This window comes from Salmo trutta, chromosome 33 (assembly GCF_901001165.1).
Source record: "Salmo trutta chromosome 33, fSalTru1.1, whole genome shotgun sequence".
NCBI lineage: Eukaryota > Metazoa > Chordata > Actinopteri > Salmoniformes > Salmonidae > Salmo > Salmo trutta.
In genome coordinates, this window is record NC_042989.1 from 31,345,068 (window position 1) to 31,360,346 (window position 15,279).

General features: G+C 46.8%; 1 protein-coding gene across 3 annotated transcripts in view; it reads right to left on the bottom strand.

Moving 5' to 3' along the window:
• Positions 1-15,279, bottom strand: part of LOC115172834 (probable E3 ubiquitin-protein ligase RNF144A-A) — a 77,378-nt gene that overhangs the window by 12,126 nt on the left and 49,973 nt on the right. For all 3 annotated transcript variants that reach the window (XM_029730627.1, XM_029730628.1, XM_029730629.1), the window contains 2 exons: positions 8,777-8,837; positions 737-956 (listed from right to left, as the gene is read on the bottom strand). In XM_029730627.1, coding sequence (XP_029586487.1) covers positions 737-956; positions 8,777-8,837 — 281 coding nt within the window. The remainder of the gene's footprint in view (positions 1-736; positions 957-8,776; positions 8,838-15,279) is intronic.

A 15,279-nucleotide genomic window follows, 5' to 3' on the forward strand; every position in this document is an offset into this window, starting at 1 on the left:
ACCTTCATACAGACTTTGTGCCATACTGGGATATTCAGTAATACCAGCAGTGAACACAAGGTTCACTGATAGCATTGCTAACACTTTGTGCAGTTTCTGACCTAAACAAGTAACAAAAAAATTATACTCACAGTTTGCAGCACGCACAAAACAAATATTAGCCTGCAAGGCTCTTGATCAAGGAGGGGACTCTCTGCTGTTACCAAGCGAATGCTTAATTTTGGAAGAAGCTAACCACTTAACGTTAGCTAGATAGCTAACTACCTACTAAATTAGCAAACCAAACGCACAACTGCAGAGCATTTATCACATTTTAGACAGTTAACTTAAAATATATAAGATTATAAGATTTCTAGCGGGCAAACATTTAGTTGTGCATTTCATACCTTATCTAGATCACCTGGCGCATGCCGCACAACAGTTAGTGACTCAAAAGGCTCCGGTCTATCGTCGTTGTATGCTTGTAAACAAACGCCAGGTGACTGGGGTCTACCATAAGCTTAATAATAATGTGACAGGTGAAATGAAGAACGCAATGTTCTTTATCTCCGAACATATTGCACAAGTTGACAGACAGCATGTTTTACTTAAAAAGTAGCAACAAATATCCATTTATTAAAAAAAAAAATTTTTTTTAATTGTTTAAACGGTATTGACAATTGAAAAACCATCCCGTGACTTCTTCCAAATACCCTGGTATACCGCCAAGGCTAGAGGAGACCGTCTAGTTTCATACCTGGTCTCTCCAGGTAGGAAGGCGGTGATGGGCAGGTTGTTCTCCGGTGGTGGGCAGGCCTGCCCGGGGTGCCAGTTAGCCTTGCAGGCGGAGCAGAACTCCAGGGTGCACACGGCACACTGCACCAGCTGGGGCAGCGCCACCTCAGTCTCCTTCAGCTGGCACACTGCCTGGCACGACGACGATGGGCACCACGTCAGACACGGGTCCAGAAGCACCTCTGCGGTGGCACAAAACCAGGTGTCACCAAAAGACTGTACTGTAACCCCCGCCCCCGCCCGCCTGTGTGGTAGTGGCATGGTGACCTGAGGTCATAAGTGATTGTAGTGCCTATGTCTCTACATGTGGTAACACACATTCAATGAAATGGCTTTTTGCAGAAATTAGTGATATTAATGATAGCAAAAACAATCCAAATACAATAATTCTATGTATTATTTTACTACTTTATTGATTGTCGTCTTTCATGTCTGTGTGTATAGTGAGATTGTATGTGTACCAAACCAATCGCAATTGTGACTGACGTAAACAAACTCCCAATCATGTGTAATTTGACATACACAAAATCACCTTCAGTTGGTCCATAACAGGGCAGCTAAATGCACTTCTATTTTTCACCATTTAAATTAAATTAGCATCTACCGAACTAAACAAAACTGGCAGATGCTCAATGTTTGGTCTGTCGCTACAAAACAAACCATCCTGTCCCAATCAAAAACACACACTGCTTGTGTCCAATGCAACAGCCCCTTGCTTGCACACAATTCTACATGCAGTCTTTGGCTCTGCCAAATATGGAACGATTTCAGACACTATTCTGACTTGCTGGCCTGGAACGCTGATGAGATGGCCGACTGCCTTTACCCACTCTTCTCCCTGGCTTTTCTTAAATATTTTTACCCATTTATGGGGATCTAATGTGGCCACGGTCACCATATTGTGTGTGGTTCTTGTATGTGTATGCATGCACACTAGGGTTGAATATTTTCCTGACATTTTACAAAGTGTTCCATCCTGAGAAAAAATCCCTTTTCTCCTGAGTATTTCCAGACAAAACCGGAAGTGTCATTCCAAAGCAATCGAGGGCTTATGTAAATGTTTAAAAAAATGTTTACATAAGTATTCAGACTACTTTACTCAGTACTTTGTTGAAGCACCTTTGGCAGCAATTACAGCGCTGAGACTTCTTCGGTATGGCGCAAAAAGCAAATTTCTCTCATTCTGCTCTGCAGGTCCTCTCAAGCTCTGTCAGGTTGGACGTGCAGCGTCGCTTGACAGCAATTTTCAGGTCTCTCCAGAGAAGTTCGATTGGGTTCAAGTCCGGGCTATGGCTGGGCCACTCAAGGACATTCCGAGACTTGTCCCAAAGGCACTCCCGCCTTGTCTTGGCTGTGTGCTTAGGATCGTTGTTCTGGTGGAAGGTGAACCGTCGCCCTAGTCTGAGGTCCTGAACACTCTGGAGCAGGTTTTCATCAAGAATCTCTGTACTTTGCTCTGTTCATCTTTCCCTCGATCCTGACTAATCTCCCAGTCCCTGCCGCCTAAAAACATCCCTACAGCACGATGCTGCCACCTCCATGCTTCACCATAGGGATGGTGCCAGGTTTCCTCCAGATGTGATGCTTGGCATTCAGGCCAAAGAGTTCAATCTTGGTTTCATCAGACCAGTGAATCTTGTTTCTCATGGTCAGTGTTTAGGTGCCTTATGGTAAACTCAAAGCGGGCTGTCATGTGCCTTTATCTGAGGAGTGGCTTCTGTCTGGGCACTCTATCATAAAGGCCTGATTGGTGGAGTGCTGCAGAGATGGTTGTCCTTCTGAAAGGTTCTCCCATCTCCACCATGGAACTCTAGAGCTCTATCAGAGTAACCACTGAGTTCTTGGTCACCTCCCTGACGAAGGCCCTTCTCCCGATTGCTCAGTTTGGCCGGGCGTCCAGCTCTAGGAAGAGTCTTGGATGGTTCCGAACTTCTATTTAAGAATGATGGAGGCCACTGTTCTTGGGGACCTTCAATGCTGCAGAAATGTTTTGGTACCCTTCCCCAGATCTGTGCCTTGACATAATCCTGCCCCGGAGCTCTACGGACAATTCCTTCGACGTCATGGCTTGGTTTTTGCTCTGACATGCACTGTCAACTGTGGGAACTTATATAGACAGGTGTGTGCCTTTCCAAATCATGTCCAATCAATTGAATTTACCACAGGTGGACTCCAAGTTGTAGAAACATCTTTAGGATGATCAATGGAAACAGAATGGACCTGAGCTTAATTTCGAGTCTCGTAGCAAAGGGTCTGAATACTTATGTAAATAAGGTTTTGGTTTCTTATTTTTAATACATTTGTAAAAATGTCTAAAAACCTGTTTTCACTGTCATTATGGGGTATTGTGTGTAGATTGATGAGGATTTTTTTTTATTTAATACATTTTAGAATAAGGCTGTAACGTAGGGCTAGGCGATATTGAAAATAAATGATATATATTTTAATTCGATAACGATAATTATCACAATAATCAAATCATGTTTAAAAAGGTTAATATCTGCTTCAGACTCAAGAATGCCTGAACAAACCAAAGGCTTTAATGTTTCTTATTTATTGTCAGAAGTAGAACTCACAAATAACATTTTAAATCCACTTTTTTAAAAGCTGTAAACCCATAAGTCATGAGAGAAAAAAAAGAAGAAAAAAAATTAGTGCAAGTGAATATGCATTATAACTGTTAGACTAATGGCACATCAGAGTTGAAGTTGGGGTAGTAGTTGTCTTACAAGTTACAAGCAAGAAAGACAAGTCTGTCTACGGTCTCTGGCTTTAAAGCTGCCCTACGGCAGGTCACTATGTTTCTACCAGTGCTAAAAAACACGCTCTGAAGGGGAGCTGGTCGCAGGAATGCACGGGTAGCGCTTTGCCAGGTGGCTGACTTTGGGAAAGTTTTTTGGGTGGATCTTCCACCAGTCCAGGGGATTGGTTTCACTGTCAGCATTAGGAGACTGAAGTTAGCAGCTGAGTTCCTTTTCTACCAGCTGGATTTCATTAAGACCTGTGGTGGTGGAGCATGACTTTTTGAAAAAACTGCCTAGTGACTCTTTTTAGCTGTCAGTTGTGGTGAAGCAGCAGCGACGTCTCCCTGTGCTGGGCTTGGGTTTTCATGTCCCTCATTGGCCATCTCTGAGACAGCTCTTGCTTTTACGTGGCCCACCTTCTTCTCTTTGATGTAATGTGTTTTAAACCGAGGGTTGGCTATGTCCAGGAGGCCATCTGTGGCTAGGTCATCATATTTCTCATTCAGATAGTCACTGACTATTGTTTTGATGAGCTCTGTTTCACCATCATCAGGTTTCATGACCTCTGTATTGAACAGGTGTAGTACTGGCTTCAGGTAAGACACACTGACATAAGACTCACCAGACAGAGCATCTGTGATTTCTAGGAGTGGGGTCACTGCCTGGTTGATGGACTCAAGAACATCTGTATAGGTGGGAGCTAAGTGCCGGGTCTTCTTGTCACTGGACATGACCTGTGAAATGGCTTTCTCCTGCTCCAGTACTCTTCGCACCATGTTTTGACGTGATCCCCACCTGGTAGGTGACTGTCACCAACTTGTGCTGGGGTAGGTTGTGTTCTTTTAGAGCGACTGTCAGGTCTCTCTTCTTTTTCCAAAGGCACCTACCACTTTCTTACACACTCCAATTGCTCAATCCACCCGTTTGTCTCTACCCACTCTAAGAGAAATCAAGAGATTTTAATGAAATGTGAAAATCACAATAATCCCTTTAGTTACGTACAAATGTAATATTTAACTTAATCAGTTGATGAAAAAAAAGCACATTTAGTTTCATCTAACCAATCACTTCAATATATACAATTGACAAGGTTACTTACGAACGGCCAAGTGCAGACGGTATCCAAAAACATTGCAGACGGGTCCATTTGTTGATTTGAGCGGCCTTCAACACGTTCGCACCACTATCTGTTGTAATGCAGACCTGTCTGTCTTGACTGAGTCCCGAGGAGGCGAGAGCATCAATGAGCCCCTCTGCTATAGCTTCATCGGGAAAGTATGATGTTTGAAGGCATTTATTTAGAAGACTCCAGTCTTTGTCAATACAGTGGATAGTGAGGCAAACACAAGGCTCTGACGTGTGACTAGACCACAGATCGGTAGTAGTAGCAAAATACATCAAATCTGTCTTGAGCTGTTCCTCAACTTTTTCTCTACACTCGGCGTAGAGTTTAGGCAGTGCGGTGTGAGAGAAATGTTTGCAGCCAGGGGGCACGTACCTGGGGTTAATTAAATTGATAAGCCTCTTGAAACCTTCCTTTTCGACTGCACTAATTGGTAGCTCGTCCTTAGCAATGCAATGCATAAGAGCTTTTGCGGTGTTTGTCTTTTCAATGTTTGCTCGTAGGGCATAAACGCTGTCAGTGTTGACTGCGTCGGGCGAACATTCCTAGATTGGCTGGTGCTTGAGGGGCGTTTATCAATACCGTGGTGCAAACTCAAACTTTTTGCATGTGGCAAAGAGTGATTTTTCTTCAGATGGTGACTTGGTAGCCACCTATATACGGCACAATTTGCACCGAACATTGCTCAGCTCTTTGTCGGACTTCAAAAAGCCAAACCACTTCCAAATAACTGAAACAGTTGAACCCTTTTTATCAATAATTTCTATGTTGGAAGCTGCTCCTTCTCCATGGCTCACTGCCACTGTTTTTGCCTACATCACTACTCCATCACTCAAGGTGCTAAGTGGTTTTTAGTCGGCGTATACCTCTCCACGTGCATATTTTCACTTCTCCGCCGCACGTTCCTGCTGCGTCAGAGATGAAATGGACTGCTGTACCTAATTATTCTATATCGACATTATCGAAAATTAATCTAAACGTTTTTATATCGTTATTGAGGGAAGTAATTATTATAATTATTGATATATCGCCCAGTCCTACTGTAACATAACAAAATGTGGAAAAAGGAAAGAGGTCTGAATACTTTCCGAAAGCCCTCTCTTTTCTCTCTTTGATAGCGGGTTGTGTTCAACTTTGATTGGGACAGAGACCGGCTTGAAGCCAGGACACGATAGGTCAGCCAACAGGACAAACATTCTGATCCGGGGTGACACTGCTGATAATCCTGTGTGTGTGTGTGTGTGTGTGTGTGTGTGTCTCGCGCCCGTCTGTGTGTAAAGCCGTGAGAGTCCAGGTAAAGAAAGAGAGAGAGAGTGGACAAAGGCTGTACACACATGACAAGGTAGAGGGTTGTCATTGTCCTCCAGATCACTTTAAAATGGTGTGCGGAGACGAGGGAGACAGGTGGGGCTCCTGTGACCAGAGTAGACACCTACGGACGGGCACGAGACACACACACACGGACGAGCGACACACGCACACGGACGAGCGACACATGCACACGGACGAGCGACACACACACACGCACGAGCGACACACACACACGCATACGGACGGGCGACACACACACACATACGGACGAGCGACACGCATACGGACGGGCGACACACACACACATACGGACGAGCGACACACAGACGGACGAGCGACACACACACACACGAGCGACACACACACACACACACACACACACACACACACACACGAGTGCGAGATACATACACACACACACGGGCGCGAGACACACACACACACACGGGCGCGAGACACACACACACACACGGGCGCGAGACACACACACACACACGGGCGCGAGACACACACACACACACACGGGCGCGAGACACACACACACACACACACACGGGCGCGCGACACACACACACACACACACACGGGCGCGAGACACACACACACACACACACACGGGCGCGAGACACACACACACACACACGGGCGCGAGACACACACACACACACACGGGCGCGAGACACACACACACACACACACACACACGGGCGCGAGACACACACACACACGGGCGCGAGACACACACACACACGGGCGCGAGACACACACACACACACACACGGGCGCGAGACACACACACACACACACACGGGCGCGAGACACACACACACACGGGCGCGAGACACACACACACACACACGGGCGCGAGACACACACACACACGGGCGCGAGACAAACACACACACACGGGCGCGAGACACACACACACACGGGCGCGAGACACACACACACGGGCGCGAGACACACACACACACACACACACACACACGGGCGCGAGACACACACACACACACACACACGGGCGCGAGACACACACACACACGGGCGCGAGACACACACACACACGGGCGCGAGACACACACACACACGGGCGCGAGACACACACACACGGGCGCGAGACACACACACACGGGTGCGAGACACACACACACACGGGCGCGAGACACACACACGGGCGCGAGACACGCACACACGGGCGCGAGACGCACACACACACACACACAGACGGGCGCGAGACACACACACACACACACACACACAGACGGGCGCGAGACACACACACACACAGACGGGCGCGAGACACACACACACGGGCGCGAGACGCACACACACACAGACGGACGGGCGCGAGACACACACACACACACGGGCGCGAGACACACACACACACACACAGACGCACACACACACACACAGACGCACACACACACACACAGACGGGCGCGAGACACACACACACGGGCGCGAGACGCACACACACGGGCGCGAGACGCACACACACACAGACGGACGGGCGCGAGACACACACACACACACGGGCGCGAGACACACACACACACACACAGACGCACACACACACACACAGACGGGCGCGAGACACGCACACACACACACGAGACGCACACACACACGGGCGCGAGACGCACACACACGTGCGCGAGACGCACGGGCGCGAGACGCACACACACACACGGACGGACGGGCGCGAGACACGCACACGGACGGACGGGCGCGAGACACGCACACGGACGGACGGGCGCGAGACACGCACACGGACGGACGGGCGCGAGACACGCACACGGACGGACGGGCGCGAGACACGCACACGGACGGACGGGCGCGAGACACGCAAACGGACAGACGGGCGCGAGACACGCAAACGGACAGACGGGCGCGAGACACGCACACGGACGGACGGGCGCGAGACACGCACACACGGGCGCGAGACACGCACACACACGGACGGGCGCGAGACACACACACTCACGGACGGGCGCGAGACACACACACACGGACGGGCGCGAGGCACACACACACACACGGACGGGCGCGAGACACACACACGGGCGCGAGACACACACACGGGCGCGAGACACACACACACACACACACGGGCGCGAGACACACACACACGGGCGCGAGACACACACACACACACACACACACACACACACACACACGGGCGCGAGACACACACACACACACACACACACGGGCGCGAGACACACACACACACACACACACACACGGGCGCGAGACACACACACACACACACACACACACGGGCGCGAGACACACACACACACACGGGCGCGAGACACACACACACACGGGCGCGAGACACACACACACACGGGCGCGAGACACACACACACGGGCGCGAGACACACACACACGGGCGCGAGACGCACGGGCGCGAGACACACACACGAGCGCGAGACGCACACACACACACACACACAGACGGGCGCGAGACACACACACACACACACACACACACACACACACACACAGACGGGCGCGAAACAGACACAGATAGACGGGCGCGGCACACGGACGGGCGCGAGACACGCACGGGCGCGAGACACGCACGCACACGGACGGGCGCGAGACACACACACAGACCCGCACGCCACACACAAACCCACATACAGGTGGGCGCGAGACACACACACAGGGGCGCGAGACACAGATGGGCGCGAGACACACACACAGATGGGCGCGAGACACAGACACAGACGGCGCCAGGCTCACACGCACGGCTCACACGCACGGCTCAGGCTCACACGCCAGGCTCACACAGATCGGTTCCTCTCCCACTCACCCCTTTCAAACTGTAGCTTCTTGTGTCTCTGCATAACCTCTGAAGCCACCATGCACTCGATCTGCAGGAGGAAGAGAAGAGGAACAGTTAGGAACATGTGCTTTTGATAGCTTACCAAGCGAATATCGGACAGAATGCTTTCAGTTACACCACAAAATTATCAATTACAAAACCCCACTCAATTCCAGCATCATTAGAACTAGCGCACCTGTTTTAAAGAGAGGAATATATGCATACTGGCTAGCTATACGGAGGGTTAAATGTGGTCATTACGGGACGATGAAAAGAACATTCGGTGGTGGGGGGGTTTATCAAAGACGTAGCTGTCATAGCAGCTGGCTGAGTACACCGTCTGACTTGAGTTACAAGCCGGGTTCTATTAAAGGGCCAGTGACTTTGATTGATTGGAAACATACGGCTGTGCGACCAGCCTCCGAGACAGAGAGAGAGTCCATCAAGCAAACTACCTGGAGAGGCGAGGCGCGGTGCCCTTGGATTGACCTCAAATCGGTGAAGGATGCAGGCGAGTAGAGCCCATCCACTCTGCATAAGCACGATGACACGTTTAGAGGGGGAGCCGGAGCTAGGCCAGATGCTTGCTGCGGTGCGAGGGAGCTAGGCCAGATGCTTGCTGCGGTGCGAGGGAGCTAGGCCAGATGCTTGCTGCGGTGCGAGGGAGCTAGGCCAGATGCTTGCTGCGGTGCGAGGGAGCTAGGCCAGATGCTTGCTGCGGTGCGAGGGAGCCGAAGCTAGGGCAGATTGCTGTGTGGAGGCAGCTTGGGGGAAGGCTAATGTCTGCTCAGCAGGAAACCCCAATTAAAACAGTCCTTCTGCAGCTTCAGGTCTCAGGAATGGATGTGGAGCTCTTTGAAGGACATGTGAACAAATGTAATTAATCCAAACAACTCACATACTTATCTATATGTTCATAGTAAGTGTTGTTCAAAAAGGACTAAATATCAATAAAAGTTGGGCCAGGAAAGACAACAATTTCAGTGACATTATAAAACCTGTCCTCTTCACATCCAAGACACCACCTTCACTTCCATTGTTTTTGATCAATACTAATATTAGCAGTTGTTAACCGGAGCTAAGTACTGAAAAACCTGAAGCGTGAATTAAAGTTGCTTGCCCACAGGCTAAGTGTCAAGGTACAGAGACATTAACTATGTGAGAGTGAAATCTAAGAAAAATGATCTATAAAATGCATATATTTTTCTTTAATGTACCTGCATGCTTATATTGTGCTTTGTTACTTTATTTTTATTGAATAGTTTTCATCTGTGCCACGTACTCTGTGCATGTGGCAGTCATCTTTTCTTGAACTCCCCTCCCACTTCCTGCTTTATAAATCGAACTGCAGTTCCCCATTAGGCCATAATCATTCCTGCCTCAAGAGTAAGGATGTCATCGCTGTCAGTGGCAAAAAGCTTTTCCTTGGATCTCTTCAAAGTTGAGGTTGACATCCATCACGGGTTCAGAAAACTCTTGTCTGTGCTGAACAAAGGAGGGAGCCCCATATGCACTGAGCCTGGCTTAACGCCTGTAAGGAGACCAGTCTTACAAGTTTGCTGAGGCATTTCTCAATGAAACCAAGTAGTGCTATGGTGCAGAGTTGGAGTCTGTCACCTTCACGTCCAGTGCAGAGGCTGCTAGGGTGAACTTAAACAGCTAGGTGGAGAAACAGAGTGGAAAATCAAGAACATGGTGGGAGGGGACTGGAAACTAACAAAGTGTTAGTGAATGCCATCTACTTCAAGGGCCAGCGGAAAGAGGCATTTGAGTAGGTCAAAACCAGAGAAGCTCAGTTCAAAGTGAGCAAGATTGTACATCGAGTGTGCCGTGGAAATAATAACAATTTCCAATTGGCAGTCATCCCTGAAACCAACTGCCAGACTGAAGATTCTCAGATCATTCCCATCATAGGGCATGCTCATCATGCTCCCTGATGAGGGTTGAAAAGCTGGAGTTTCACCACTGGGGTTGAGAAGCTGAAGAAGAATCTCACAAGAACTCTGCGACGTGGACAGGGCCAAAAAGAATGCAGTACATGAAGGTGTCGTGTCTTTGGCTATGCCGGATTAAGTGATATGACATGCTATTCTATAAAATCATTTCTCTGTAATAAATATTACTTGATTGAGCTAATCATGTAAATGTAATTAACTAGAAAGTCAGGACACCACGAAAAAATGTTTATAGAGCTGTTATCTTCCGAATAAAGTTAGTAATATTTTACATCAACAGCAGTCAATATTAATCGTCACCTTATTTCAGTCTCATCTGAAAGTTGTAAATTCTTGGTTATCTTCACGAACCCTGGCTAACAAGTTGAATCAGCAATACAAATGGAACCTGTATGCTGGCTTGTTACACAAAGAGAGGGGGTTGGGCTTGAATGAAAGAGCGGGAAGACTGAGGAACAAATGGAGAAGCTAAGCTTTCGTAAATACAGTATCTTATGCATTCTAAATTACCGCGCATTTGGAAAAGGAAAATGCAATAAATATTTACTCTGAGCTGCGCTTCCGTAGGTTGGTCGTAGATGCTGGCCGTGTTGGCCAACAGAGATCTTCCTGTCCTCGGAAGAATGTCTCTGCTGGTAAACTGGATACGTTGTAGTATCTTCGTTGTGTGTTAGACTGGATACGTCGTTCGTCCTTTCCCAGCCCACGTTTACAGCTGCTGTTGCTAACTCAAGGATAGGTGGTCTCACTTCTTTAGTGAATAAGAGTTCAAAGTTCATACCATTCACAACCAAAGCTCACGCTGAGGTTGGCTTATTTCTGTAGTTGACATGTTAGTCCTTTTTAACGTATGGACCGTCGTCCTATCGTCCACGGAACAAAAGGTTATATTTTCATCAAGGGCTTATATAGTGGAGGGAGAGAAGGGTGTGTTTCATAGTTTATAACCCATGTCTCTTCACAGGAGCGGGCCACTGATTGAGCAGGGCTCTAACCTTATGAAAACCCAATTCTCTCATTTGGAAGCTAAAATTACATTTAATCTTTTCACAAATAGTTTCATTTAAATTGCATTTAAATTGAACAACAATTCCATGTGAATCTGATAACTATAATGTGTAGACTTTCCCAGATACAGTTTGTCGTCCTGTCATCAGTCATGTCTCAGATGACAACCGAACAGACATCCTATTCATTAAGTACCAACGCATATTTTCAACTGGTCCTATTATCGAAATATGGTTCCTTTCCCCCCACTTGTTTGATGTTCCCAGACTCTCTCTGTTTAACAAAGGCTATTCAAGAGTCCTTCAGTAGAGTCAGAGAGAGAGGGAAGGGAGAAAGGTATTTATGGGGGGGGGGGGGGGGTCATAAACCTTACCTTTGTCATGACGTTGGCCTGTGGGTAAGGGGTAAATCTACCGAAATTTACCTACGACCTGAAAGTAGTTAAGTCCAACATGGGCATAATGAACAACTTCAACTCATCCAGGAGCAATTTCTCAGGCATGTCGCTCAACGACGACTTGGATTTGTCTGATGTAGTGCCCAAGGCCTTTATAGAGGTGAACGAGATGGGCACCGAGGCAGCTACCGCCACCATGCTTGTAGAATACGACTTTATCTGCTCCTTTTTGCAAACCTAAAAACACACCTTCAAAGCGGACTAGCCCTTTCTGTTAATTCAACACGACAACACCCAGAACATCCTCTTCTGTGGCCGTTACTCCGCCTTAAAGGGATAATCCACCCCCAGAAATAAAAATCATTTAACGTGTCAATTTGGTGAAAGCCTATGTTCCAAACATGGATAAAATAAAACATTTCCATGATTTAACTTGTAAGTGGTCCACCTGTGAAAATCTGGAAATCGCGTAGGAATGTGTCAAAGTGCATTTGGAAATTATTCAGACAGCTTGACGTTTTCCACATTTTGTTACGTTACAGCCGTATTCTAAAATAGATTTTTTTATATATAATCCCTTTCTCAATCTGCACACAATAATACCTTATGTACCTAAGTATTCACACTCTTTGTACTGAGACTCGAAATTGAGCTCAGGTGCATCCTGTTTCCATTAATCATACTTGACATGTTTCTTCAACTTGACAAGAGTCCACCTGTGGTAAATTCAATTGATTGGACATGATTTGGAAAGGCACACACGTGTATATAAGGTCGCACAGTTGACAGTGCATGTCAAAGCAAAAACTAGGCCACGAAGTCGAAGGAATTGTCCGTAGAGCTCCGAGACAGGATTGTGTCGAGGCACAGATCTGGGGAAGGGGACCAAAACATTTCTGCAACAGTGAAGGTCCAAGAGCACTGCGGCCTCCATCACTCTTAAATGGAAGAAGTTTGGAACCACCAAGACTCTTCCAAGTGCTAGCTGCCCGGCCAAACTGAGCAATCGGGGGAATGGGCCTTGGTCAGGGAGGTGACCAAGAACCCGATGGTCACTGACAGAGCTCCAGAGTTCCTCTGTGGAGATGGGAGAACCTTCCAGAAGGACAACCATCTCTGCAGCACTCCACCAATCAGGCCTTTATGGTAATGTGACCAGATGAACGCCACTCCTCAGTAAAAGGAACATGACAGCCCACTTGGAGTTTGCCAAAAAGCACCTAAAGGACTCTCAGACCACGAGAAACAAGATTCTCTGGTCTGATGAAACCAAGATTGAACTCTTTGGCCTGAATGCCAGGTGTCACGTCTGGAGGAAACCTTGCACCATCCCTACGGTGAAGCATTGTGGTGGCAGCATCATGCTGTGGGGATGCTTTTGAGCAACAGGGACTGGGAGATTAGTCAGGAAAGCTGAACCGAGCAGAGATCCTTGACAAAAACCTGCTCCAGAGCGCTCAGGACCTCAAACTGGGGCGAAGGTTCACCTTCCAACAGGACAATGAACATAAGCACACAGCCAAGACAATGCAGGAGTGGCTTCGGGACAAGACCTTGAGTGGCCCAGCCAGAGCCCGGACTTGAACCTGATCGAAGTTCTCTGGAGACCTGAAAATAGCTGTACAGCAACGCTCCCCATTCAACCTGACAGAGCTTGAGGGGATCTGCAGAGAAGAATGGGAGAAACATCCCAAATACAGGTGTGCCAAGCTTGTATCGTCATACCCAAGAAGACTCGAGGCTGTAATTGCTGCCAAAGGTGCTTCAACAAAGTACTGAGTAAAGGGTCTGAATACTTATGTAAATGTGATAGTTTTTATTTTTTTAATACAGTACCAGTTTATTTTTTTATACAGTACCAGTTTATTTGTATTTTTTTATACAGTCCCAGTTTATTTTTTATACAGTACCGTCAAAAGTTGACACCTACTCATTCCAGGGTTTTGTATCTATTTGGACTATTTTCTACATTGTAGAATTATATTGAAGACATCAAAACTATGAAATGACATATGGAATAATGTAGTAACTATAAAAAAAATAAAAGTTAAGCAAATCAAAATATATTTTATAATTGAGATTCTTCAAAGTAGCCACCCTTTGCCTTGATGACAGCTTTGCACACTCTTGGCATTCTATCAACCAGCTTCATGAGGTAGTCACCCGGAATGCATTTCAATTAACACGTGTGCCTTCATAAAAGTTCATTTGTGGAATTTCTTTCCTCCTTAATGCATTTGAGACAAATCGGTTGTGTTGTGACAAGATAGGGGGGTATACAGAAGATAGCCCTGTTATACAGAAGATAGTCTTTTACCAAACAGGGCTAAGTCCATATTATGGCAAGTACAGCTCAAATAAGCAAAGAGAAACGGCAATCCATCATTACTTTAAGACATGAAGGTATTTTCGTTTCAGTCTCCTCCATCTCCCCTAACTGAAACTAATTGTATGGATTTTTTTCCTAATAATAACATCTGTACAGAAAGACTCATGTGAAGGCCAAATTACAGAGGAGGAACTTCTTGATGCAATTAAAGCCTTTAAGGCTGGGGAAACTCCAGGGCTGGATGGCATACCAGTGGAAGTATACAAAACTTTTTTTAATATACTCAGAGGACCATTATTAGCATGTTTTAACCACTCCTATATAAATGGTAGCTTATCGGACACGCAACAAGGTCTGATATCATTATTATTGAAACAGGATCCAAGTGGTATATATAAAGTCCAGTCCATTTAAAAAAATTAGAGACCTTTTACACTTCAGTGTTGTGATGCAAAAATCCTAGCAAAATGCTTGGCGCATAGAATTAAAAAAGTATTGTCAGATATTATTAATCCTAATCAGACAGGGTTTTTACATGGACGATACATTGGAGATAATATAAGACAAGTACTGGAAACAATGTAATACTATGAAATATCGGGGACACCAGGCCTGGTTTCATAGCTGATTTTGAAAAGGCTTTTGATAAAGTATGACTCGAGTTTATATATAAATGCCTAGAATATTTCAATTTTGGGGAATCTCTTATAAAATGGGTTAAAGATTGGTATAGTAACCCTAGGTGTAAAATAGTAAATAATGGCTGCATCGCAGAAAGTTTTAAACTATCTAGAGGAGTAAA